Source organism: Procambarus clarkii, chromosome 69 (assembly GCF_040958095.1).
Source record: "Procambarus clarkii isolate CNS0578487 chromosome 69, FALCON_Pclarkii_2.0, whole genome shotgun sequence".
Taxonomy (NCBI): Eukaryota; Metazoa; Arthropoda; class Malacostraca; order Decapoda; family Cambaridae; genus Procambarus; species Procambarus clarkii.
The window spans coordinates 12342324-12369537 of record NC_091218.1 but is presented as its reverse complement, the minus strand read 5'-3'; the positions used below and the strand labels follow the sequence as shown (position 1 = coordinate 12369537).

The 27214-nt window shown below is 46.1% G+C and overlaps 2 protein-coding genes across 6 annotated transcripts in view; one reads left to right on the top strand and one right to left on the bottom strand.

The window, feature by feature from the left end:
- Positions 1 to 27214, bottom strand: part of LOC123772234 (uncharacterized) — a 325414-nt gene that overhangs the window by 224098 nt on the left and 74102 nt on the right. The window lies entirely within an intron of this gene.
- On the top strand, positions 19159 to 24277 carry LOC138355731 (uncharacterized). The gene is made up of 2 exons (XM_069311035.1): positions 19159 to 23582; positions 24079 to 24277. The coding sequence occupies exon 1, from the start codon at positions 19159 to 19161 to the stop codon at positions 22519 to 22521; it is 3363 nt and encodes a 1120-aa protein (XP_069167136.1). The 3' UTR covers positions 22522 to 23582; positions 24079 to 24277.

Genomic DNA, 27214 nt, shown 5'->3' with positions numbered 1-27214 from the left:
AAAATGTCATACAAGTTGGGCCAGAATATGTGTGTATAGATCTTCCATTATTCATGACTGTTCTGCAGCGCATACACTCACACTATACATTATTCATATATACATACTAGACATTATTTATATATGTATACAATGTGTTCTTCATCCTCAGCCCACATATTGGCGGACGGAGGCACCCAGACCGTGTTAAGTCCTCAACACCTGTAGTCAGACCGTGTTAAGCCCTCAACACCTGTAGTCAGACCATGTTAAGTCCTCAACACCTGTAGTCAGACCATGTTAAGTCCTCAACACCTGCACCCAGACCGTGTTAAGTCTTCAACACCTGTAGTCAGACCATGTTAAGCCCTCAACACCTGTAGCTAGACCATGTTAAGTCTTCAACACCTGTAGTCAGACCATCTGAGCCCGGCGACACCTGTGTCCCTGGCACAGGTGTGTCCCTGGCACAGGTGTGTCCCTGGCACAGGTGTGTGCCTGGCACAGGTGTGTCCCTGGCACAGGTGTGTCCCTGGCACAGGTGTGTCCCTGGACACCTTTGAAATTTCACACGTCACCTGATGGCTAGCTGTTGGTTCCGGGGATCAATCTCCCTACGGCCCGGACACCGACCAGGCCTCCTAATTGATCATCTAGTCAACCAGTCTGCTAGACGTAGCGCTCGCAGCTTGACGCATGAACCACAGCCTGGTTGATCAAATATCTCACAGATTCAGCTCACAAGAAAATATTAATATCTCAATCCTCACCTATGTATACGCTATGCTCCAAACGTACAAAATACGAGGCATTATAAAAAGCAACGGCTCACAAGTACTCCGTTTTCTATACGTAGAAGAGTTAGGTTAGGTTGGGGTACAGCGTGAGACGAAGCGTGTCAATACCCCGTATTACGACCGTAGAGGCCGGTCAGAGAAAGTCTGCGTGGCTGTGCTCGCGCAGGGAGACAATCAGGTCAGTTTACCATCAGTGTTGACAAAGCTCTCAGCTCTCTGAGACACAAGAGTCCTGCACTGTGACACGCGAAGCTCTACACACAGTGAAGCTCTACACACAGTGAAGCTCTACACACAACTGTACCCCCAGAAGCCCTCTCTACCCTCGGCAACCTAACTCTACATTCTGAAACCTGACTGTACCCTTCGGAAGCTGATTAACTGTTCCCTAGGGAACTTAACTGTTCCCTAGGGAACTTAACTGTTCCCTAGGGAACTTAACTGTTCCCTGGGGAAGTGAACTGTCCCCTGGGGAAGTTAACTGTTCCCTGGGGAAGGTAACTGTTCCCTTGGGAAGTTAACTGTTCCCTTGGGAAGTTAACTGTTCCCTTGGGAAGTTAACTGTTCCCTTGGGAAGTTAACTGTTCCCTTGGGAAGTTAACTGTTCCCTTGGGAAGTTAACTGTTCCCTTGGGAAGTTAACTGTTCCCTTGGGAAGTTAACTGTTCCCTTGGGAAGTTAACTGTTCCCTTGGGAAGTTAACTGTTCCCTTGGGAAGTTAACTGTTCCCTTGGGAAGTTAACTGTTCCCTTGGGAAGTTAACTGTTCCCTTGGGAAGTTAACTGTTCCCTTGGGAAGTTAACTGTTCCCTTGGGAAGGTAACTGTTCCCTTGGGAAGGTAACTGTTCCCTTGGGAAGGTAACTGTTCCCTTGGGAAGGTAACTGTTCCCTTGGGAAGGTAACTGTTCCCTTGGGAAGGTAACTGTTCCCTTGGGAAGGTAACTGTTCCCTTGGGAAGGTAACTGTTCCCTTGGGAAGGTAACTGTTCCCTTGGGAAGGTAACTGTTCCCTTGGGAAGGTAACTGTTCCCTTGGGAAGGTAACTGTTCCCTTGGGAAGGTAACTGTTCCCTTGGGAAGGTAACTGTTCCCTTGGGAAGGTAACTGTTCCCTTGGGAAGGTAACTGTTCCCTTGGGAAGGTAACTGTTCCCTTGGGAAGGTAACTGTTCCCTTGGGAAGGTAACTGTTCCCTTGGGAAGGTAACTGTTCCCTTGGGAAGGTAACTGTTCCCTTGGGAAGGTAACTGTTCCCTTGGGAAGGTAACTGTTCCCTTGGGAAGGTAACTGTTCCCTTGGGAAGTTATCTGTTCCCTTGGGAAGTTATCTGTTCCCTTGGGAAGTTATCTGTTCCCTTGGGAAGTTATCTGTTCCCTTGGGAAGTTATCTGTTCCCTTGGGAAGTTAACTGTTCCCTTGGGAAGTTAACTGTTCCCTTGGGAAGTTAACTGTTCCCTTGGGAAGTTAACTGTTCCCTTGGGAAGTTAACTGTTCCCTTGGGAAGTTAACTGTTCCCTTGGGAAGGTAACTGTACCCTTGGGAAGTTAACTGTACCCTTGGGAAGTTAACTGCTCCCTTGGGAAGGTAACTGCTCCCTTGGGAAGGTAACTGCTCCCTTGGGAAGGTAACTGTACCCCTGGGAAGGTAACTGTACCCCCGGGAAGGTAACTGTACCCCCGGGAAGGTAACTGTACCCCCGGGAAGGTAACTGTACCCCCGGGAAGGTAACTGTACCCCCGGGAAGGTAACTGTACCCCCGGGAAGGTAACTGTACCCCCGGGAAGGTAACTGTACCCCCGGGAAGGTAACTGTACCCCCGGGAAGGTAACTGTACCCCCGGGAAGGTAACTGTACCCCCGGGAAGGTAACTGTACCCCCGGGAAGGTAACTGTACCCCCGGGAAGGTAACTGTACCCCCGGGAAGGTAACTGTACCCCCGGGAAGGTAACTGTACCCCCGGGAAGGTAACTGTAACCCTGGGAAGGTAACTGTACCACCTGGGAAGGTAACTGTACCCCCTGGGAAGGTAACTGTACCCCCTGGGAAGGTAACTGTACCCCCTGGGAAGATAACTGTACCCCCTGGGAAGGTAACTGTACCCCCTGGGAAGGTAACTGTACCCCCTGGGAAGGTAACTATCCCCTGGGAAGGTAACTGTACCCCTGGGAAGGTAACTAACCCTGGGAAGGTAACTGTACCCCTGGGAAGGTAACTGTACCCCCTGGGAAGGTAACTGTACCCCCTGGGAAGGTAACTGTACCCCCTGGGAAGGTAACTGTACCCCCTGGGAAGGTAACTGTATCCCCTGGGAAGGTAACTGTACCCCTGGGAAGGTAACTAACCCTGGGAAGGTAACTGTACCCCTGGGAAGGTAACTAACCCTGGGAAGGTAACTGTCCCCCTTGGGAAGGTAACTGTACCCCCTGGGAAGGTAACTGTACCCCCTGGGAAGGTAACTGTACCCCCTGGGAAGGTAACTGTACCCCCTGGGAAGGTAACTGTACCCCTGGGAAGGTAACTGTACCCCTGGGAAGGTAACTGTACCCCCTGGGAAGGTAACTGTAACCCTGGGAAGGTAACTGTACCCCTGGGAAGGTAACTGTACCCCTGGGAAGGTAACTAACCCTGGGAAGGTAACTGTACCCCTGGGAAGGTAACTAACCCTGGGAAGGTAACTGTACCCCTGGGAAGGTAACTGTACCCCCTGGGAAGGTAACTGTACCCCTGGGAAGGTAACTAACCCTGGGAAGGTAACTGTACCCCTGGGAAGGTAACTGTACCCCCTGGGAAGGTAACTGTACCCCCTGGGAAGGTAACTGTACCCCCTGGGAAGGTAACTGTACCCCCTGGGAAGGTAACTAACCCTGGGAAGGAAACTGTACCCCTGGGAAGGTAACTAACCCTGGGAAGGTAACTGTACCCCTGGGAAGGTAACTAACCCTGGGAAGGTAACTGTACCCCTGGGAAGGTAACTAACCCTGGGAAGGTAACTGTACCCCTGGGAAGGTAACTAACCCTGGGAAGGTAACTGTACCCCTGGGAAGGTAACTAACCCTGGGAAGGTAACTGTACCCCTGGGAAGGTAACTGTACCCCCTGGGAAGGTAACTGTACCCCTGGGAAGGTAACTGTACCCCTGGGAAGGTAACTGTACCCCTGGGAAGGTAACTAACCCTGGGAAGGTAACTGTACCCCTGGGAAGGTAACTAACCCTGGGAAGGTAACTGTACCCCCTGGGAAGGTAACTGTACCCCCTGGGAAGGTAACTGTACCCCCTGGGAAGGTAACTGTTCCCCTGGGAAGGTAACTGTACCCCCTGGGAAGGTAACTGTACCCCCTGGGAAGGTAACTGTAACCCTGGGAAGGTAACTGTACCCCTGGGAAGGTAACTAACCCTGGGAAGGTAACTAACCCTGGGAAGGTAACTGTACCCCTGGGAAGGTAACTGTACCCCCCTGGGAAGGTAACTGTACCCCCCTGGGAAGGTAACTGTACCCCCTGGGAAGGTAACTGTACCCCCTGGGAAGGTAACTGTACCCCCTGGGAAGGTACCTGTACCCCCTGGGACGGTACCTGTACCCCTGGGAAGGTAACTAACCCTGGGAAGGTAACTGTACCCCTGGGAAGGTAACTGTACCCCCTGGGAAGGTAACTGTAACCCTGGGAAGGTAACTAACCCTGGGAAGGTAACTGTACCCCTGGGAAGGTAACTGTACCCCCTGGGAAGGTAACTGTAACCCTGGGAAGGTAACTGTACCCCTGGGAAGGTAACTGTAACCCTGGGAAGGTAACTGTAACCCTGGGAAGGTAACTGTAACCCTGGGAAGGTAACTGTACCCCTGGGAAGGTAACTGTACCCCTGGGAAGGTAACTGTACCCCTGGGAAGGTAACTGTACCCCCTGGGAAGGTAACTGTACCCCTGGGAAGGTAACTGTACCCCCTGGGAAGGTAACTGTACCCCTGGGAAGGTAACTGTACCCCCTGGGAAGGTAACTGTACCCCTGGGAAGGTAACTGTACCCCTGGGAAGGTAACTAACCCTGGGAAGGTAACTGTACCCCCTGGGAAGGTAACTGTACCCCTGGGAAGGTAACTGTACCCCCTGGGAAGGTAACTGTACCCCTGGGAAGGTAACTGTACCCCCTGGGAAGGTAACTGTACCCCTGGGAAGGTAACTGTACCCCTGGGAAGGTAACTAACCCTGGGAAGGTAACTGTACCCCCTGGGAAGGTAACTAACCCTGGGAAGGTAACTGTACCCCCTGGGAAGGTAACTGTACCCCTGGGAAGGTAACTGTACCCCCTGGGAAGGTAACTGTACCCCTGGGAAGGTAACTGTAACCCTGGGAAGGTAACTGTAACCCTGGGAAGGTAACTGTACCCCCTGGGAAGGTAACTGTACCCCCTGGGAAGGTAACTGTACCCCTGGGAAGGTAACTGTACCCCTGGGAAGGTAACTAACCCTGGGAAGGTAACTGTACCCCCTGGGAAGGTAACTGTACCCCTGGGAAGGTAACTGTACCCCTGGGAAGGTAACTGTACCCCTGGGAAGGTAACTGTACCCCATGGGAAGGTAACTGTACCCCTGGGAAGGTAACTGTACCCCTGGGAAGGTAACTAACCCTGGGAAGGTAACTGTACCCCTGGGAAGGTAACTAACCCTGGGAAGGTAACTGTACCCCTGGGAAGGTAACTAACCCTGGGAAGGTAACTGTACCCCCTGGGAAGGTAACTGTACCCCCTGGGAAGGTAACTGTACCCCCTGGGAAGGTAACTGTTCCCCTGGGAAGGTAACTGTACCCCCTGGGAAGGTAACTGTACCCCCTGGGAAGGTAACTGTACCCCCTGGGAAGGTAACTAACCCTGGGAAGGTAACTAACCCTGGGAAGGTAACTGTACCCCTGGGAAGGTAACTGTACCCCCCTGGGAAGGTAACTGTACCCCCCTGGGAAGGTAACTGTACCCCTGAGAAGGTAACTGTACCCCCTGGGAAGGTAACTGTACCCCCTGGGAAGGTACCTGTACCCCCTGGGACGGTACCTGTACCCCTGGGAAGGTAACTAACCCTGGGAAGGTAACTGTACCCCTGGGAAGGTAACTGTACCCCCTGGGAAGGTAACTGTAAGCCTGGGAAGGTAACTAACCCTGGGAAGGTAACTGTACCCCTGGGAAGGTAACTGTACCCCCTGGGAAGGTAACTGTAACCCTGGGAAGGTAACTGTACCCCTGGGAAGGTAACTGTAACCCTGGGAAGGTAACTGTAACCCTGGGAAGGTAACTAACCCTGGGAAGGTAACTGTAACCCTGGGAAGGTAACTGTACCCCTGGGAAGGTAACTGTACCCCCTGGGAAAGTAACTGTACCCCCTGGGAAGGTAACTGTACCCCTGGGAAGGTAACTGTACCCCCTGGGAAGGTAACTGTACCCCTGGGAAGGTAACTGTACCCCTGGGAAGGTAACTAACCCTGGGAAGGTAACTGTACCCCCTGGGAAGGTAACTGTACCCCTGGGAAGGTAACTGTACCCCCTGGGAAGGTAACTGTACCCCTGGGAAGGTAACTGTACCCCCTGGGAAGGTAACTGTACCCCTGGGAAGGTAACTGTACCCCTGGGAAGGTAACTAACCCTGGGAAGGTAACTGTACCCCCTGGGAAGGTAACTGTACCCCTGGGAAGGTAACTGTACCCCCTGGGAAGGTAACTGTACTCCTGGGAAGGTAACTGTAACCCTGGGAAGGTAACTGTAACCCTGGGAAGGTAACTGTACCCCCTGGGAAGGTAACTGTACCCCCTGGGAAGGTAACTGTACCCCTGGGAAGGTAACTGTACCCCTGGGAAGGTAACTAACCCTGGGAAGGTAACTGTACCCCCTGGGAAGGTAACTGTACCCCTGGGAAGGTAACTGTACCCCCTGGGAAGGTAACTGTACCCCTGGGAAGGTAACTGTACCCCTGGGAAGGTAACTAACCCTGGGAAGGTAACTGTACCCCCTGGGAAGGTAACTGTACCCCTGGGAAGGTAACTGTACCCCCTGGGAAGGTAACTGTACCCCTGGGAAGGTAACTGTACCCCTGGGAAGGTAACTGTACCCCCTGGGAAGGTAACTGTACCCCCTGGGAAGGTAACTGTACCCCCTGGGAAGGTAACTGTACCCCTGGGAAGGTAACTATACCCCTGGGAAGGTAACTGTACCCCCTGGGAAGGTAACTGTACCCCCTGGGAAGGTAACTGTACCACTTGGGAAGGTAACTGTACCCCTGGGAAGGTAACTGTACCCCTGGGAAGGTAACTGTACCCCCGGGAAGGTAACTGTACCCCCGGGAAGGTAACTGTACCCCCTGGGAAGGTAACTGTACCCCTGGGAAGGTAACTGTACCCCCTGGGAAGGTAACTGTACCCCTGGGAAGGTAACTGTACCCCCTGGGAGGGTAACTGTACCCCCTGGGAAGGTAACTGTACCCCCTGGGAAGGTAACTGTACCCCCTGGGAAGGTAACTGTACCCCCGGGAAGGTAACTGTACCCCTGGGAAGGTAACTGTACCCCCTGGGAGGGTAACTGTACCCCCTGGGAAGGTAACTGTACCCCCTGGGAAGGTAACTGTACCCCCTGGGAAGGTAACTGTACCCCCTGGGAAGGTAACTGTACCCCCTGGGAAGGTAACTGTACCCCTGGGAAGGTAACTGTACCCCTGGGAAGGTAACTGTACCCCTGGGAAGGTAACTGTACCCCTGGGAAGGTAACTGTACCCCTGGGAAGGTAACTGTACCCCTGGGAAGGTAACTGTACCCCCGGGAAGGTAACTGTAACCCTGGGAAGGTAACTGTACCCCCTGGGAGGAACTACAGCCGCTGGTACGGGCTGGGAGATGACAGTCGGAACAAAACAATGAAGTCCGCTACAAAAGTTACTCTTAACATAAATAGAAAACTTCCTCAGCAGCTTATGTGTACAAGCTGAGTGTGTGAGAGTGCAGAGTTGTGCTCGGACGAGTGTGTGAGAGTGCAGAGTTGTGCTCGGACGAGTGTGTGATAGTGCAGAGTTGTGTTCGGACGAGTGTCTGAGAGCGCAGAGTTGTGCTCGGACGAGTGTGTGTGAGAGCGCAGAGTTGTGCTCGGACGAGTGTGTGAGTGCAGAGTTGTGCTCGGACGAGTGTGTGAGAGTGCAGAGTTGTGCTCGGACGAGTGTGTGAGAGTGCAGAGTTGTGCTCGGACGAGTGTGTGAGAGTGCAGAGTTGTGCTCGGACGAGTGTGTGAGAGTGCAGAGTTGTGCTCGGACGAGTGTGTGAGTGCAGAGTTGTGCTCGGACGAGTGTGTGAGAGTGCAGAGTTGTGCTCGGACGAGTGTGTGAGAGTGCAGAGTTGTGCTCGGACGAGTGTGTGAGAGTGCAGAGTTGTGCTCGGACGAGTGTGTGAGAGTGCAGAGTTGTGCTCGGACGAGTGTGTGAGAGTGCAGAGTTGTGCTCGGACGAGTGTGTGAGAGTGCAGAGTTGTGCTCGGACGAGTGTGTGAGAGTGCAGAGTTGTGCTCGGACGAGTGTGTGAGAGTGCAGAGTTGTGCTCGGACGAGTGTGTGAGAGTGCAGAGTTGTGCTCGGACGAGTGTGTGAGAGTGCAGAGTTGTGCTCGGACGAGTGTCTGAGAGTGCAGAGTTGTGCTCGGACGAGTGTGTGAGAGTGCAGAGTTGTGCTCGGACGAGTGAGTGAGAGTGCAGAGTTGTGCTCGGACGAGTGTGTGAGAGCGCAGAGTTGTGCTCGGACGAGTGTGTGAGAGCGCAGAGTTGTGCTCGGACGAGTGTGTGAGAGTGCAGAGTTGTGCTCGGACGAGTGTCTGAGAGTGCAGAGTTGTGCTCGGACGAGTGTCTGAGAGCGCAGAGTTGTGCTCGGACGAGTGAGTGAGAGTGCAGAGTTGTGCTCGGACGAGTGTGTGAGAGTGCAGAGTTGTGCTCGGACGAGTGTGTGAGAGTGCAGAGTTGTGCTCGGACGAGTGTGTGAGAGTGCAGAGTTGTCAACCAGTCATCAACCTGCTACACACCGTCATCAACCAGTCATCAACCAGCTACACACCGTCCTCAACCAGTCATCAACCAGCTACACACCGTCCTCAACCAGTCATCAACCAGCTACACACCGTCCTCAACCAGTCATCAACCAGCTACACACCGTCCTCAACCAGTCATCAACCTGCAACACACCGTCATCAACCAGTCATCAACCAGCTACACACCGTCCTCAACCAGTCATCAACCAGCTACACACCGTCCTCAACCAGTCATCAACCAGCTACACACCGTCATCAACCAGTCATCAACCAGCTACACACCGTCCTCAACCAGTCATCAACCAGCTACACACCGTCCTCAACCAGTCATCAACCAGCTACACACCGTCCTCAACCAGTCATCAACCAGCTACACACCGTCCTCAACCAGTCATCAACCAGCTACACACCGTCATCAACCAGTCATCAACCAGCTACACACCGTCCTCAACCAGTCATCAACCAGCTACACACCGTCATCAACCAGTCATCAACCAGCTACACACCGTCCTCAACCAGTCATCAACCAGCTACACACCGTCCTCAACCAGTCATCAACCAGCTACACACCGTCATCAACCAGCTACACACCGTCCTCAACCAGTCATCAACCAGCTACACACCGTCCTCAACCAGTCATCAACCAGCTACACACCGTCCTCAACCAGTCATCAACCAGCTACACACCGTCCTCAACCAGTCATCAACCAGCTACACACCGTCATCAACCAGTCATCAACCAGCTACACACCGTCCTCAACCAGTCATCAACCAGCTACACACCGTCATCAACCAGTCATCAACCAGCTACACACCGTCCTCAACCAGTCATCAACCAGTCATCAACCAGCCACACACCGTCCTCAACCAGTCATCAACCTGTCATCAACCAGCTACCAACCTGTCCACAATGTTTACAAATCGTGTCTCCACACAAACCGTCCCAGTGTGATAATATCCAAGAGTAAAGAATTCATTGTTTAATACAACAGCACCAACTGGTGACGTTGTAGTAAACGTTTATATTAAACTGTATTAAACGTCTATATTAAACTGTATTAAACGTCTATATTAAACTGTATTAACATCTATATTAAACGTCTATATTAAACGTCTATATTAAACTGTATTAAACGTCTATATTAAACTGTATTAAACGTCTATATTAAACTGTATTAAACGTCTATATTAAACTGTATTAAACGTCTATATTAAACTGTATTATCATTATATTAAACGTCTATATTAAACTGTATTAAACATCTATAATGTTCAATCATCGTTGAAAGCATCGATTCCCTTGGATCCAGGAGCCACTGAACTCATATTTGTGTACAAATTTCATGTTATTGTGTGTACATAAAGACATTTTAAAAGCATTCTCGTTTCTACGCATTCTACAACACGTCAGCTTAATATATAATAGTCGTCATAGAGTATGAAAAGTTCTGAAAGTTATAACTTTTTTTTTGCTGATCAATTATCGGAAAATCAATTATAATGGTCAAAAACAGGTTATATTCACCTGGAGAGTAGAGGAAAGTTGGACGAGCAGTCGATGGGGTCAAGACGCCACCTCCGGCATCAGCTCTAAGACATATTGACCTATGTCGGTTGACAGGATCTTACACTAGTCACTGAGTGACTTGAACACCTGACACCCAACGGAGAGGATGTATCTTATGAGGTGATACAGCAGCTGCCCCAGACCCACCACCCTGCAGCCAGATGGTGCAGCTGCTGCCCCAGACCCACCACCCTGCAGCCAGATGGTGCAGCTGCTGCCCCAGACCCACCACCCTGCAGCCAGATGGTGCAGCAGCTGCCCCAGACTATCCCCTGCAGCCAGATGGTGCAGATGCTGTCCCAGACCCACCCACCCTGCAGCCAGATGGTGCAGCAGCTGCTGCCCCAGATCCACCCTGCAGCCAGATGGTGCAGCAGCTGCCCCAGACCCACCCTGTAGCCGGATGGTGCAGCAGCTGCCCCAGACCCACCCTGTAGCCGGATGGTGCAGCTGGCCTTCAATAATGGCTGTTATTACCTCTCAGCACACATTAGCGACTCCCATGAAGTTAGCAACTTTCATCCCGCTAAAGGTAGCGGCCGGCGCTCTATGGGGCGCCGAGCCATGACAATCTAATATGAAAAGTTGGGTGGAACTGTCAACCGGACAGTAGGGCTGAGGGGGACATGGCTCTTTTTCAGACAGACAGACAGACATACAGACACAGAAGTGAAATAAACCTGAATGACGGGCGAGGCAGGACGGTATAGACAGGCAGACACTCAAGCCAAAGCAGACATATAGCCATAGATAAACAGAAACGGATAGACAGAGACAGACATGGAGTGACAGAAACAGGGAGAAACAGGGAGAGAAATAGACAGACATAGGCAGAGAAACAGTCATAGTAAGAAATAGACAGAGACATAGGCATATATAATTACACACAGACCCAAAGACAAAAAAAAGCTATAGACAGAGAGAAAAATGAGACATATACAGAGGAAAATAGAGAGCCACAGACAGACACAGACAGAGATAGACAGAGAGAAATAGACGGGGAGTCACGGAGCAACAAAGACAAACAAGGCATCTTAAGCCAATTGCTCCTTCCTGGGTCGTTAGCAGAAAAGTTTAGACAAGCTGAACACGTCTTGATCTTATCTTAAGGACAATACGACTTATTACGCTGTGTGGTGTATTGACCTGTGTGGTGTATTGATCAGTGTGGTGTATTGATCAGTGTGGTGTATTGATCAGTGTGGTGTATTGATCAGTGTGGTGTATTGATCAGTGTTGGTGTATTAATCAGTGTGGTGTATTGATCTGTGTTGGTGTATTGATCTGTGTGGTGTATTGATCAGTGTGGTGTATTGATCAGTGCGGTGTATTGACCTGTGTGTATTGATCTGTGTGGTGTATTAATCAGTGTGGTGTATTGATCTGTGTTGGTGTATTGATCTGTGGTGTATTGATCAGTGTGGTGTATTGATCAGTGTTGGTCTATTGATCAGTGTGGTGTATTGATCAGTGGTGTATTGACCTGTGTGGTGTATAGATCTGTGTGGTGTATAGATCTGTGTTGGTGTATTGATCTGTGTGGTGTATTGATCTGTGTGGTGTATTGATCAGTGTGGTGTATTGATCAGTGTGGTGTATTGATCAGTGTGGTGTATTGATCAGTGTGGTATTGATCAGTGTGGTGTATTGATCAGTGTGGTGTATTGATCAGTGTGGTGTATTGATCAGTGTTGGTGTATTGGTCAGTGTTGGTGTATATTGACCTGTGTAGTGTATTGATCAGTGTGGTGTATTGATCAGTGTTGGTGTATTGATCAGTGTTGGTGTATATTGACCTGTGTAGTGTATTGATCAGTGTGGTGTATTGATCAGTGTGGTGTATTGACCCGTGTTGGTGTATTGACCCGTGTTGGTGTATTGACCCGTGTTGGTGTATTGACCCGTGTTGGTGTATTGACCCGTGTTGGTGTATTGACCCGTGTTGGTGTATTGACCCGTGTTGGTGTATTGACCCGTGTTGGTGTATTGACCCGTGTTGGTGTATTGATCCGTGTTGGTGTATTGATCAGTGTGGTGTATTGATCAGTGTGGTGTATTGATCAGTGTTGGTGTATTGATCAGTGTTGGTGTATTGATCAGTGTTGGTGTATTGATCAGTGCGGTGTATTGATCAGTGTGGTGTATTGATCAGTGTGGTGTATTGATCAGTGTGGTGTATTGATCAGTGTGGTGTATTGATCAGTGTGGTGTATTGATCAGTGTGGTGTATTGATCAGTGTTGGTGTATTGATCTGTGTGGTGTATTGATCAGTGTTGGTGTATTGATCAGTGTTGGTGTATTGATCAGTGTTGGTGTATTGATCAGTGTTGGTGTATTGATCAGTGTTGGTGTATTGATCAGTGTGGTGTATTGATCAGTGTGGTGTATTGATCAGTGTTGGTGTATTGATCAGTGTTGGTGTATTGATCTGTTGTTGGAGATCAAGTATACACTGTCACCAAACACCACCAGACGTCACCAGACGTCACCAAACACCACCAGACGTCACCAGACGTCACCAAACACCACCAGACGTCACCAGACGTCACCAACCACCACCAGACGTCACCAAACACCACCAGACGTCACCAGACGTCACCAAACACCGCCAGACGTCACCAGACGTCACCAAACACCACCAGACGTCACCAAACACCACCAGACGTCACCAGACGTCACCTGACACCACCAGACGTCACCAAACACCACCAGACGTCACCTGACACCACCAGACGTCACCAAACACCGCCAGACGTCACCAGACGTCACCAAACACCGCCAGACGTCACCGTCACCAGCCCAATGCAATATTTTTCACATAGATGAACACGGATGTAGTTAAAATGGAATTTAAAAAAAATAATAATAAACCTTTAATAGCGATAATATCATGATCCAGCAGGTATGTGAGCCAGCAGGTGTGTGAACCAGCAGGTGTGTGAACCAGGAGGTTTATGAACCGAGCTTGTGTGTCAACCTAGCAGGTGTGTCAACCAAGCAGGTGTGTCAACCAAGCAGGTGTGTCAACCAAGCAGGTGTGTCAACCAAGCAGGTGTGTCAACCAAGCAGGTGTGTCAACCAAGCAGGTGTGTCAACCAAGCAGGTGTGTCAACCAAGCAGGTGTGTTAACCTAGCACGTGTCAACTTAACAGGTGTGTCAATTAGCCTAGTACGTGTGTGAATCAGAAGGTGTGTGAGCCAGCAGGTGTGTGTGAGCCAGCAGGTGTGTGAGAGCCAGCAGGTGTGTGTGAGCCAGCAGGTGTGTGTTTACTAGTTACTAGTTGTGTTTTTGCGGGGGTTGAGCTTTGCTCTTTCGGCCCGCCTCTCAACTGTCAATCAACTGTTTACTAACTATTTTTTTTTTTTTTTTTTTTTTCCCCACACACCACACACACACCCCAGGAAGCAGCCCGTGACAGCTGACTAACTCCCAGGTACCTATTTACTGCTAGGTAACAGGGGCACTTAGGGTGAAAGAAACTTTGCCCATTTGTTTCTGCCTCGTGCGGGAATCGAACCCGCGCCACAGAATTACGAATCCTGCGCGCTATCCACCAGGCTACGAGGCCCCCGTGTGCGAGAGCCAGCAGGTGTGTGAGAGCCACCAGGTGTGTGAGAGCCAGCAGGTGTGTGAGAGCCAGCAGGTGTGTGAGAGCCAGCAGGTGTGTGTGAGCCAGCAGGTGTGTGTGAGCCAGCAGGTGTGTGTGAGCCAGCAGGTGTGTGAGAGCCAGCAGGTGTGTGAGAGCCAGCAGGTGTGTGAGAGCCAGCAGGTGTGTGAGAGCCAGCAGGTGTGTGAGAGCCAGCAGGTGTGAGAGCAGCTTCCCCTTTGCGTACCGGTCAGAGTCAGTACTACCAAGTCTTATAGAAAGGAACTCCCTGCTTGATTCTTTATATATAATTATATTATCTCATATGTGTTGATATATTGATCTGATTGGTCTCCTGGAAAGTGTATTTTGTAATACTAAATTAGTTCTACGTATCTTCAAGGAGTTATTGACTTGTAAATGTCATGTTCTGAGGTTGTGATATTTGAAGGAGAAGTGACGACTTACTTGTAGTATTGGACACAGTGCGTGTCCCGGCTCGGAGCTCCTCGCCGGCTGACTATTCAGAAGGAGAGGATGCACTGGCTCCTGCTCCCGTTGTGTGTGGCGTTTGTACGTCTAATAACCGTATTGTGGGAAATTTTTACCCACCATATCTAATAATCATCTAAGAAATGTATAATTTCTATATCATATCTAAATCATATCAAAATCATATCTAAATCGTATCAAATCATATTTGAATCATTAAAGATTCATTATAGCTTGATCCTGGATGACAATGGCACCATGAACACGTACGCAACAGGGGCCCTTTTGATGCCTACGTGACTTTGTACATGATTTCTCAAGGATCCAGAAGCTTCTAGAAGGACTTCTTAATTAAAAAACTATTGGAACATTGATTCAACATCCGGTAGGATTAAAAATCAAATCCTTAATAAGAATCAGTGGTACTTTCAAATACTACTTATAATCTTTAAATCTTATATCTAATTACATTATAATCACATCTTATCATAATAATAAGTCTAGACTGTAAAAATAATCAATCAATATTCATTGCAAGCTACCTCTCAAGGGAGAGGGGGAAGGCTCTCGGGGGGCGAGAAGCGCCCACGACGATGCCTCGAGGCACTCCGCGTTTGTTTACAAATGAGTGAACAAGTGACTGATCCTTAGCGAACATTACCAGCTCAAGGACACCTTATCTAATATTTTTTATCGCCAGTGAATACTCTCTAGAACTGGGGGAGTACCTGGACAATATCTACAAGGAAAATCCTAGAACATTCACATAAAATAGTGTATAGTGGAGATCAGTGACACGGTTTCCTCCACCTTCATTCATAAACTTTTATCTCGAATCATTCTTCTGCAACTGCAGGATAATCACGTAGCAACGCTACCAGATCATCATACAGCAACGCTGTAGCAAAATATCGTGCCTAAACTCAACAAGAGAGAGTTAATCAGTCTGGCAAACTTGTCAGACAGGCACCCCGACTGGCAGAGAAGTATATTGAAGGTTATTTGGTATATGATTGGCCAATTGTATGCTTGTGTAGCTTTAATATCCTATAAATCTGTCTGTTGGTTAAAAAGCGAGGCAAAGCCTCATTCACGGTACGTTTATTAAAATTGTAGTGTAGCTGTGAATCTTATCCAAGCACTGAACCTCATGAGTGTCCATTCTGTCAGAAAAGAATTCAGCCTCAATAAGTAAAAACCTCACAAGTGTCCACAGTCTTGGAAGAGATTCAGTCAAGCTAACTGTATAAATTGAATATGTCTGCATATATATTTGAATATATAAATTAAGTTATCAATTGCTTGCTTAGTTAATTTTTAAGTTATCATATAAGTTCATTTAATTGAATATAATTTCTAGTACTAAGTTAATAGTATTAAGACTACATTTAAGGTCATTTATTTATACTTTTACAATTTAATTTGTTGTTTATAGTATAAGTACATATTGGCTGTTAAGTTATGGTACTAGGTTAGACTATGTATGTTTAAATCCCTGATTTAAACAGAGCCAGTGTTCAGTCAGATAACTGAATTTATTAAATCTTATCCTTGTATAAAATACAAGCTGATGTGAGATCCCTGTCTACAGGTGGATTGGAACTTCTATCAACAAGTCATTCTCCCCACCTGTCCCTTACAGCCCACAGTTTGTCATTAGGAAAAGAGGATCTAGGATTTACAACCCTAGCTAGAGATTTTAGTTGAATTAATTTGCAGACAGTAAATTTTTAATTTAGTTCAGTACAAGTCCCTGGTAGTCTCCTCTTATATCAATCCCAGCAGGTTTTTCCCACATTATTGGTCCTTCGAACCTAGATAATAATGGTCCTTTGTACCTAGATATTTATGATCATTTGTTTACCGAATATTTCAGTGCCAAATAGATAAGAAACTTCTTGATTTTGCATTGGAATAATTCTTACATATTCTAGCCTAACCTAGCTATCAGCCAATATTTATCATAGCTATATATCTAAGTAAACAAATAGTTTGCAGTGGCTTAAGCCACCATATCCATTAACTAGTAAGCATTCATAACAAACTGATACTGTTTTGTGTTAAGAAACCTCAGTAATTAAGTATATCAGTGTCAAAGACACAACTGCATCTTAATCATAAAATACCATTATCTACCTCATTGTGGTAACAATACATATATATTTAAGTGTATTATCTAGCATTATCTCCAATCTACTGATTTTCAGAGCTGCTCATTACATAATATTCTTTAAAAAAGTGTTATCATCACTGTAAGAGCATCATTACAATCTAACCATAATCAACTGTACAAACCCTATAACAGGTAAAACCAGTAGACATTCTACTGTATTTTATCTAACAACTATTAGGGTAACAGATCTTGTAATAACTTTGCAAAAATAGTGCCATTTACTATTTTTAAAAAATTATTACAGGATTTACCAACTTGGTGCATTCGTGCATTCGGGTCACAAATCAAATTATTACAGTACTTTTGATAATTGAACACCTGCTACAACCAGATTCCAGGGAGGAAATGAAGGACGATCTTTGGAATCATTACCTAAGTAGACAGGAAAGCTCATTTATCAAAATACATTAACATCATACATATTTATCAGAAAAAAGAGAAAAATCTCGGAATCTCCAAAACTCGGAAAAGGTCAAAATGGCTGACAGTGTTCCACCAGCAGCTGAAACAGGAAATAGGAGGACACTTAATGGTCTGCAAAATCACCTAACTCAACTGATTGACAAATGTCAAAAGTTGGCTAGACAACCATCTCCTGATTTAATAATTCTGAATACCAGAGTAAAAGCAGCTGTGGATAAGTATGAACAAATCAAACGCCATGCAGAAATTTATCTAACAGAAATGGCTAATGCAGATTTAACCCGAAAGGAACTTCAGGAAATTGTCGTTGAAATGACAATGTATGAAGATAAAATCCAAGATCAACTTGATCCTTTAATCAAACAAATATCTCAAGCAGGAACCCAATCCAATGTGAGCTCATCCACTCAACAGAGCAATGCAACTATCACACATATAGCCGCAGAGCTCCCAAAGGTACAATTACCATATTTTGAGGGCAAGGATGAAGACGATTGGGATACCTTCTGGAGACACTTTGATTCTATAATAAACTCCAAGCCCTCTCTCAAAAAGGCGACAAAGTTTCAATATTTGCAAGGCCAGTTACGGGGAGAGGCAAGGCAGGTCATTGCTAATTTGTCATTAACAGATGATGATTACGACCATGCCTTACAGTTGTTACAAGATAACTACAGTGATAAGGAGACTGCAATTGCACGTCTCTCATACAAATTATTGGATTTACCCTCTCCAAATAAAAGTTATGAGTCACTACAATCATTTCGATTGTCTATAGAATCAATCATCAAAGCCCTCAGTACAAAAGTACCTGTAGGTGATGCAGAGTGGCTTATAAAGTTAATCATTCAAAGGAAACTTCCAAATGAGGTCATAGACAGCCTATGCACTCATTATAACACCAACATCTTATCACAAAGCCAAATCATTGATGGACTTCGAGCTTACGTACAAAGATTACGAAGCCGAGGAAAACTTAGATCTCAAGAAAAAATCCCCAAAAGTGAATCCACGGACAAAAATAAAAATGTACAAAATGGCAGTCAAAAATCAAGGCAACAAAACTCCTCTTCTGCAAAGTGGAAACAGAATAATGTTGGCTCTTATGCTATATCCCCCACAGTTAACAGAACTGTAGGAAACCAAGCTCCTAAGACAGATAAGACAAAAGGAGCTACAAGTGCCCCAAAATGTTTATTCTGTCAAGAAGCACATACCATTTATCAATGCACAGTTTATGAAGGCCGTGCCAGTCGAATCGATCGACTGAAATCTCTGAACAGGTGCATCCGTTGTCTACGGAAGCACGATACAAGTGAGTGTATCACTCAATTGCAGAACTGCCAATATTGTCATAAAAGTGTACATCACACAGCACTCTGTGGTGATATTAACACTCAATCCAGATCACAGACTTCCAATAATCAACCTGCATCTCAGGCAAAGCCCAAAGATGATAATACCACAACAGCCGTACAATTCTGTACAGTAATGAGCAATGTCAACGACTTGGATACAGAAATTGTTACAGCAGCCATATTGCCTACTGCACAGCTAGAACTATGCAATCAAGGAATTTGTATTCCAACTAGAGGCTTTTTTGATCAAGGGTCACAGAAAACCTTTATCAGTAAAAAGATGGCAGAAGATTTACAACTTAAATCTTCAAAGCAAGTATCTACATCCATATCAGGGTTTTTTACTAATTCTGGTCGTAGAACCTTTCCAGTAGTAAAACTCAATGTCTGTCTAGGTACATCCCAAAGGACAGTAGAAGCCATAGTAGTTGATAAAATTCCTACTGAAATGGAAGTGACTGGTCTGACAGCAACAATTAAATTCCTAAAAGAAAAAGGAATCCAATTAGCAGATCCTCTACTTGATTCTGACTACATAGGGGATATCGGAATCCTGATTGGAGCTGACTACTATCATCGATTCATTCTGGGATCAGAAGAATCTATGGGTATGAATATACTCAAATCAGCAGGAGGCATATTGATGACAGGACCTATACTAGATCTTGAACCTTCAACTCCTGAAAAATCACATCATACAGAAACTGTAATAGTGGCATGACTAGGCAAAGAACAGTCACCACTTAAAATCCCCCACATGATTGATGATGGATTGGAATCTGTACCTCAATTGTGGGAACTTGATGCCATAGGAATAATTCCTGAACAACCAAGTCCTGATGATGTCTGTGCATATAATCAATACTTAGAAACTGTACAGTACTATGATGGACAGTACTGGGTAAGGCTACCATGGAAAATCAATCATAAAACCTTACCTACCAATTATCACATGGCTTACAGTCAATTTAAATCTCAACTAGCAAAGCTAAGAAAAAGGCCTGAGCATTTAAAACTCTATCATGAGATTATTGCTCAACAATTAAAGAATAAATTCATCGAAGTCGTGAAACATGACAATAAGCAAACAGGCCATTTTTTACCTCACATGGCTGTAATGAGAGAATCAAAAACGACTCCTTTACGGATAGTTTTTAATTGTAGCTCTAAATCTGGACCCCAAGGAACCAGTCTAAATGATTGTTTGCAAACAGGTCCAAGTCTAACTCAGAAATTGTATGACATACTGTTGAAGTTTAGACTTAACAAATATGCGTATTCAGCAGATATAAGTAAGGCCTTTCTAAGAGTTGGCTTACAGGAAGAAGATAGAGACTTCACTAAGTTTCTATGGGTAGAGAACCCAGAAGATGTCAATAGTCCTGTAGTGACTTTCAGATTCTCTTCAGTTCTTTTCGGCGCGACAAGCAGTCCATTTCTATTGCAAGCAACTCTAGATACTCATCTGAAGAAATCATCAAGTCCCTGTAAGACTGAAATCAGTCAAAATCTATATGTAGATAATTTTCAAGGGACAGTTAACAGTACTACTGAACTGTTACAATTATATCAAGAGGCCAACAAGGAGCTACAAGGTGCCAACATGCCACTACAATCTTGGGCCTCTAATAATGCAACATTGAATAATCAAATAGCAAGAGATTACCCTGAATATCACGTACCAGAATCACAAAAGGTGTTAGGTATGGATTGGGATTTAATCTCGGACACAATATCGATCAAATCCGTGCCAGTAAATTACAACATCACTACAAAAAGGGATTTGCTTTCACAAGTTAGCAAAGTATTCGACCCACTTGGTCTACTAAATCCTTTGACTATCAAGTGGCGTTTACTGGTGCAACAAGCATGGAAAGCTAAGGTTGGTTGGGATGATCCACTACCAATCCAGTTACAAAAAGCTTGGATGGAAGTAGCTCAAGAACAAACTTTAGTTGAAAAGATAATCTTTCCAAGACACATAGTCGAGGAAAATGAAGAAGTATCACTACATGTATTCGCAGACTCGTCAGCCAAAGCTTTTGGAGCTTGTGCTTACTTAGTGACTTCTAATCAATCATATCTTATCACCTCTAAGGCCAGAGTCGCTCCATTAAAAAAGAGGACTTTGCCTCAGATGGAACTAACAGCACTGCTAACTGGAACACGCTTAGCTGTGCATATCAAACAAGTCTTGTCTACCATGAACATCAAAGATGTCATCATATGGTCTGACAATGAAGCTGTCTTACAATGGGTACGAAACGACAACTGTCCAACTCCATATGTAAAAAATCGCGTCTCGGAAATTAAAGAAATTTCCGCAGGCTTTCAATTGTTGCATGTACCAACAAAGGATAATCCAGCTGATCTCTTATCAAGAGGTATGACATTTAAACAGTTTGCAAAGGCAGATATTTGGTTTCATGGGCCTCGATGGTTAGTGAATGGTAGTTGGCCTGAACAAAAGCCACACGTCATTACGACACAAACCATAACTACCACCAGGCAGCAAGCTCAAATATCAGTCTTGGATTGTACTCGTTACTCCTCGCTCATCAAATTAATCAATGTAACACAGAACGTGTTTCAATATCTCAGGAAAAAAGGTATAAAATACACTTTTCCAGATGCACTTATCTATTGGGTAAGACAAGCCCAGAGAGAAACTTATGGGAATAACTATGAAAATCTTCCACATAAGTTAAAACACAATCTCGGTCTGTGGATAGACCAAGAAAATCACAACATTCTGCGTTGTGGAGGGAGACTTAAACACGCAGATATCAATCTAGATACCGTGCATCCATGGCTTTTACCAAAAAATCATTGGATCACAAGGTTGATTGTGTTGCATACACATCAACAAATCATCAAACATGGAGGAGTGTTAGACACACTCACACAAATCAGACAGCAGTACTGGATTCCTCAGGGAAGACAGTCAGTCAAATCAATCTTGAAGAATTGCATGATATGCCGAAGGTACGATGCAAGAACTTGCTCTTATCCAGGGCCACCACCCCTGCCAAAGGAACGAGTGGTCCATCTACAACCTTTCGAAACGACAGGAGTAGATTATACAGGAGCAATATATCTAACAGGGACTGCAGATAAGCAACCTATCAAGGCATACATCTGTCTGTTCACCTGTGCTACCACCAGGGCAGTACATCTAGAGGTAACACCCGATATGACTGCTCAATCATTTATTCAAGCTTTCCGCAGATTCGCAGCACGCCGATCATGCCCTAAGCTGATGATTTCAGATAACGGAGCAAACTTGGTAGCTGGAGAAGCATGTCTACGGGAAATCTGTTCCCATCCTGCAGTTACTTCCACACTGGAACAGCGTCATTGCAGATGGAAATTTATCCCTCCGAGAGCCCCATGGCACGGAGGATTTTATGAACGGTTAATAGGAACTGTAAAAAGATCCTTGAGAAAATCTCTACACCGTCAGAAAATCAATCTTCAAGAACTCCAGACAGTAATCACGGAAATAGAATCAAGGGTGAATAACCGGCCGTTGACTTACTTGTCTGAGGATCCTACTCAACATGAGCCATTAAGTCCTGCCCACCTAATGTATGGAAGACTTCTGACTCCAGTACCATCTCTAGTGGATGATGAGATCAGAGATCCCTCATATGTGGGTGAGAGCGAGTTGGTTCAGGGGTATAAGCATCTGTCCAGCATAATCCAAAAATGGAATGATGTTTGGACAAAAGAATATCTTACATCTCTACGAGAACATCACTATGGGGCCAACGTCCCACATAATATAGCTAATCTCCAACCTGGCGATATTGTCTTGGTAGACAGTGATGGCCCTAGGGCTGACTGGCCATTAGGTAAAGTTGTCTCAGTCCATCCGGATAGTCAGGGGATTTTGAGAATAGTCAAAATCCTGTCTAAAGGAACAACTTCCCTGAAGACATTGGACAAACTCATCCACATGGAATCAGTGAGCCAGCTGCAGTTAGATCCTGAGAGACCTCAAGACACTCTAACTCCACAAGACCCACAGACTCCTAACAGACACAATCGTCCACAACGGACAGCAGCACAAAAGTGCAAGCAAAATTTGCACTTGTATTATCAATCCAATGGAGAGTAAATAAATACATATGGTTACTATTGTCCTAAGTATTGGACTCTGTGCCAGTTCTCTCCCTCTGGAAGATGTGGGAAATTTTTACCCACCATATCTAATAATCATCTAAGAAATGTATAATTTCTATATCATATCTAAATCATATCAAAATCATATCTAAATCGTATCAAATCATATTTGAATCATTAAAGATTCATTATAGCTTGATCCTGGATGACAATGGCACCATGAACACGTACGCAACAGGGGCCCTTTTGATGCCTACGTGACTTTGTACATGATTTCTCAAGGATCCAGAAGCTTCTAGAAGGACTTCTTAATTAAAAAACTATTGGAACATTGATTCAACATCCGGTAGGATTAAAAATCAAATCCTTAATAAGAATCAGTGGTACTTTCAAATACTACTTATAATCTTTAAATCTTATATCTAATTATATTATAATCACATCTTATCATAATAATAAGTCTAGACTGTAAAAATAATCAATCAATATTCATTGCAAGCTACCTCTCAAGGGAGAGGGGGAAGGCTCTCGGGGGGCGAGAAGCGCCCACGACGATGCCTCGAGGCACTCCGCGTTTGTTTACAAATGAGTGAACAAGTGACTGATCCTTAGCGAACATTACCAGCTCAAGGACACCTTATCTAATATTTTTTATCGCCAGTGAATACTCTCTAGAACTGGGGGAGTACCTGGACAATATCTACAAGGAAAATCCTAGAACATTCACATAAAATAGTGTATAGTGGAGATCAGTGACACGGTTTCCTCCACCTTCATTCATAAACTTTTATCTCGAATCATTCTTCTGCAACTGCAGGATAATCACGTAGCAACGCTACCAGATCATCATACAGCAACGCTGTAGCAAAATATCGTGCCTAAACTCAACAAGAGAGAGTTAATCAGTCTGGCAAACTTGTCAGACAGGCACCCCGACTGGCAGAGAAGTATATTGAAGGTTATTTGGTATATGATTGGCCAATTGTATGCTTGTGTAGCTTTAATATCCTATAAATCTGTCTGTTGGTTAAAAAGCGAGGCAAAGCCTCATTCACGGTACGTTTATTAAAATTGTAGTGTAGCTGTGAATCTTATCCAAGCACTGAACCTCATGAGTGTCCATTCTGTCAGAAAAGAATTCAGCCTCAATAAGTAAAAACCTCACAAGTGTCCACAGTCTTGGAAGAGATTCAGTCAAGCTAACTGTATAAATTGAATATGTCTGCATATATATTTGAATATATAAATTAAGTTATCAATTGCTTGCTTAGTTAATTTTTAAGTTATCATATAAGTTCATTTAATTGAATATAATTTCTAGTACTAAGTTAATAGTATTAAGACTACATTTAAGGTCATTTATTTATACTTTTACAATTTAATTTGTTGTTTATAGTATAAGTACATATTGGCTGTTAAGTTATGGTACTAGGTTAGACTATGTATGTTTAAATCCCTGATTTAAACAGAGCCAGTGTTCAGTCAGATAACTGAATTTATTAAATCTTATCCTTGTATAAAATACAAGCTGATGTGAGATCCCTGTCTACAGGTGGATTGGAACTTCTATCAACAAGTCATTCTCCCCACCTGTCCCTTACAGCCCACAGTTTGTCATTAGGAAAAGAGGATCTAGGATTTACAACCCTAGCTAGAGATTTTAGTTGAATTAATTTGCAGACAGTAAATTTTTAATTTAGTTCAGTACAAGTCCCTGGTAGTCTCCTCTTATATCAATCCCAGCAGGTTTTTCCCACACGTATAACCTATAGAATGTAACCTTATTGATGTGTGTTGGATCAGACTACCGGTGAACACCATTTTTGTGGAACAGGTGGTAGGTGATAGTTTTGTATAACTTGTGTGGTGGGTATCTACGGACATTAAGTGACTATGTTGACCAGACCACACACTAGAAATTGAAGGGACGACGACGTTTCGGTCCGTCCTGGACCATTCTCAAGTCGATTGTGATGAGGAGGTAGGGACAGGCAATCGTCGTCGTCCCTTCAATTTCTAGTGTGTGGTCTGGTCAACATACTTCAGCCACGTTATTGTGACTCATCGCCTGCATTAAGTGACTATTGCTGTATCTTGATTGATATTGATTTCTGACCCACTAACTGATTACTGTAACACCACCATTCTGTATCCTTGATATGTAGCATGCTAGAGCTAGTGGACCACTGCCTTAGGAAGGAGTTTAGTGACCGCTAGTTCATAGAATGTGCAGTGAAGTGCATGGTAATAATTCTCAAGAGCTTTGATTAAACCTAGATTAATATGAAATAGTAACTGTGTTAGAGAACTGTAGTTTTTATGTTTTTACGATGTTTTGTTGGATATGCCCCAGTAAACCGGTTATTTTTTACCAGGGATGCTATGGAGCATTGTGACCCGACAGTTATTGGGGGCCTGTCCGGGAAGTAAGGGTTCTTCGAGCGTGTGAGCCAGCAGGTGTGTGAGCCACCAGGTGCATGAGACAGGTGTGCTAGACAGCAGGTTTGCGAGCCAGCATATTTTCCCAGATGCACACATGCTCCTACAGCCACACATGCTTCTAAACCCATACATGCTCCTAGACCCATACATGCTCCTAGACCCACACATGGTTCCAGATCCATACATGCTCCAAGACCCATACATGCTCCTAGACCCACACATGCTCCAAGACCCATACATGCTCCTAGACCCACACATGGTTCCAGATCCATACATGCTTCTAGACCCACACATGCTCCTAGACCCACACATGCTTCTAGACCCACACTTGCTCCTAGACCCACACTTGCTCCCAGACCCATACATGCTCCCAGACCCACATGGATGAGAAGTCATGAGCATGGACCATTAACACGAGGAGCATGGACCAGGAGGCACGAGGAGCATGGACCAGGAGGCACGAGGAGCATGGACCAGGAGACACGAGGAGCATGGACCAGGAGACACGAGGAGCATGGACCAGGAGACACGAGGAGCATGGACCAGGAGACACGAGGAGCATGGACCATTAACACGAGGAGCATGGACCAGGAGGCACGAGGAGCATGGACCAGGAGACACGAGGAGCATGGACCAGGAGACACGAGGAGCATGGACCAGGAGACACGAGGAGCATGGACCAGGAGACACGAGGAGCATGGACCAGGAGACACGAGGAGCATGGACCAGGAGACACGAGGAGCATGGACCAGGAGACACGAGGAGCGTGGACCAGGAGCGTGAGGAGCGTGGACCAGGAAACATGAGGAGCATGGACCAGGAGCATGAGGAGCGTGGACCAGGAGCATGAGGAGCATGGCCTCATGAACATGGGGAGCATGGAGAAAGAATCATTACTTACCTTCTTAGTGTTCCTCTGAGGGATGGAAAAGAGGAAGGGAGAACAGAATAACAATATTGTAACAGAACATTTGAACAAAATGGAACAATTATCAAGAAGAAGAACACTCGTCTCCTCTCTCTAAACCTGTGCATCAATTATTAATTACAAGATTATGTCCACAATAATTAATTGGTAATTTATAGATTATTTTGTTGAAAGGAGGAGTCATAGCCAGGTTGTGGGCGCGGCCGCCGGAGTCCAGACAGTCTATAGATCGAACCCTTTTTTGGTTCCAAGGGTTGTTATAGCCGGGGGGAAGGGTTGTAGAGATAAGTTCCCACAGCCTGTAAAGTGCCCCTGATAGCGCGCGTCTCAAATAGCCTCTAACAATCAAGTCCAGCTCCTGGCCTGCACGTGTGGCTTAGCCTCTAGGCCTGGCGGAACTGCATCTACTAACAGGAGAAGGGGCGAAGGCGGGTCTCTGGCGCCTTAAAACCAGTTGCTTCGGGCAGATGGGACTCGTTAGCCTGGAAAGGCAGCTTATCTAGGGGAAGGAAAACCCCGAGTTCAAACCTCTGTTGTCTTGTGGCTAAACCCACACATGGGAAAGACTTCGGAAGTCAACCCTGAGGAAAAATCCGGAGTCGGAGTCCCTAAGGCAGTTTGCAGCTATTTACAGCTACATTCTGGCAACTCCTGCGACGACACTGGTGCCAAGCGTATCGGCGTCTGCCCTTCCCTTGGATCACATCGGTGGCATGGAGAGGGTGGATCTGCTGCATGGGCAACAGCTGGTCCTCCATAATTACTGCCCAGGCCTGTGCCCTGGAGAGGACACTCAAGCATCGCCTTGGTGATGGCTCAAGACGGGAAGCGACTGTTACCGGTGATAAGCCTACCACTCAATTGGCGTAGAGTAAGGCGCCAGGGGTTGCTTCCGTCAGTGGGAGAAATCATCCGATTTCATAGGACAGCTACCACCCGCCTCAAGCTGGGCAGCCCCCAGCCAATAAGGTGCTGTCCCGCCACGGTCCGCCTGCTCCACTGGGTGCGTGGGGCTTAGGCCACAATCCAATAAGCGGATCGTCAACCCATGCACCAGGCAAAAGAAAACAAACACAGAGCCACCCAGCTCTCAAACTGGGCACATGGAATGTAAGGACCATGACACCGGGTCTCTCGGAAGATCAACTGAAAGTGAACGACGCCCGCAAGACAGCTGTGATCAACAATGAACTACGCAGGCTCCAGATGGACAGTCGCCCTGCAGGAGACACGTCTGCCCGCGACCGGCAGCATACGGGAGAAGGACTTTACCTTCTTCTGGCAGGGCAAACCACCAGAAGAGGTAAGGGAGCATGGC

What these genes read in the sequence shown, in the direction of transcription:
- LOC138355731 (XM_069311035.1), top strand. Translation starts at nt 19,159, where the DNA reads ATGATTGATGATGGATTGGAATCTGTACCTCAATTGTGGGAACTTGAT.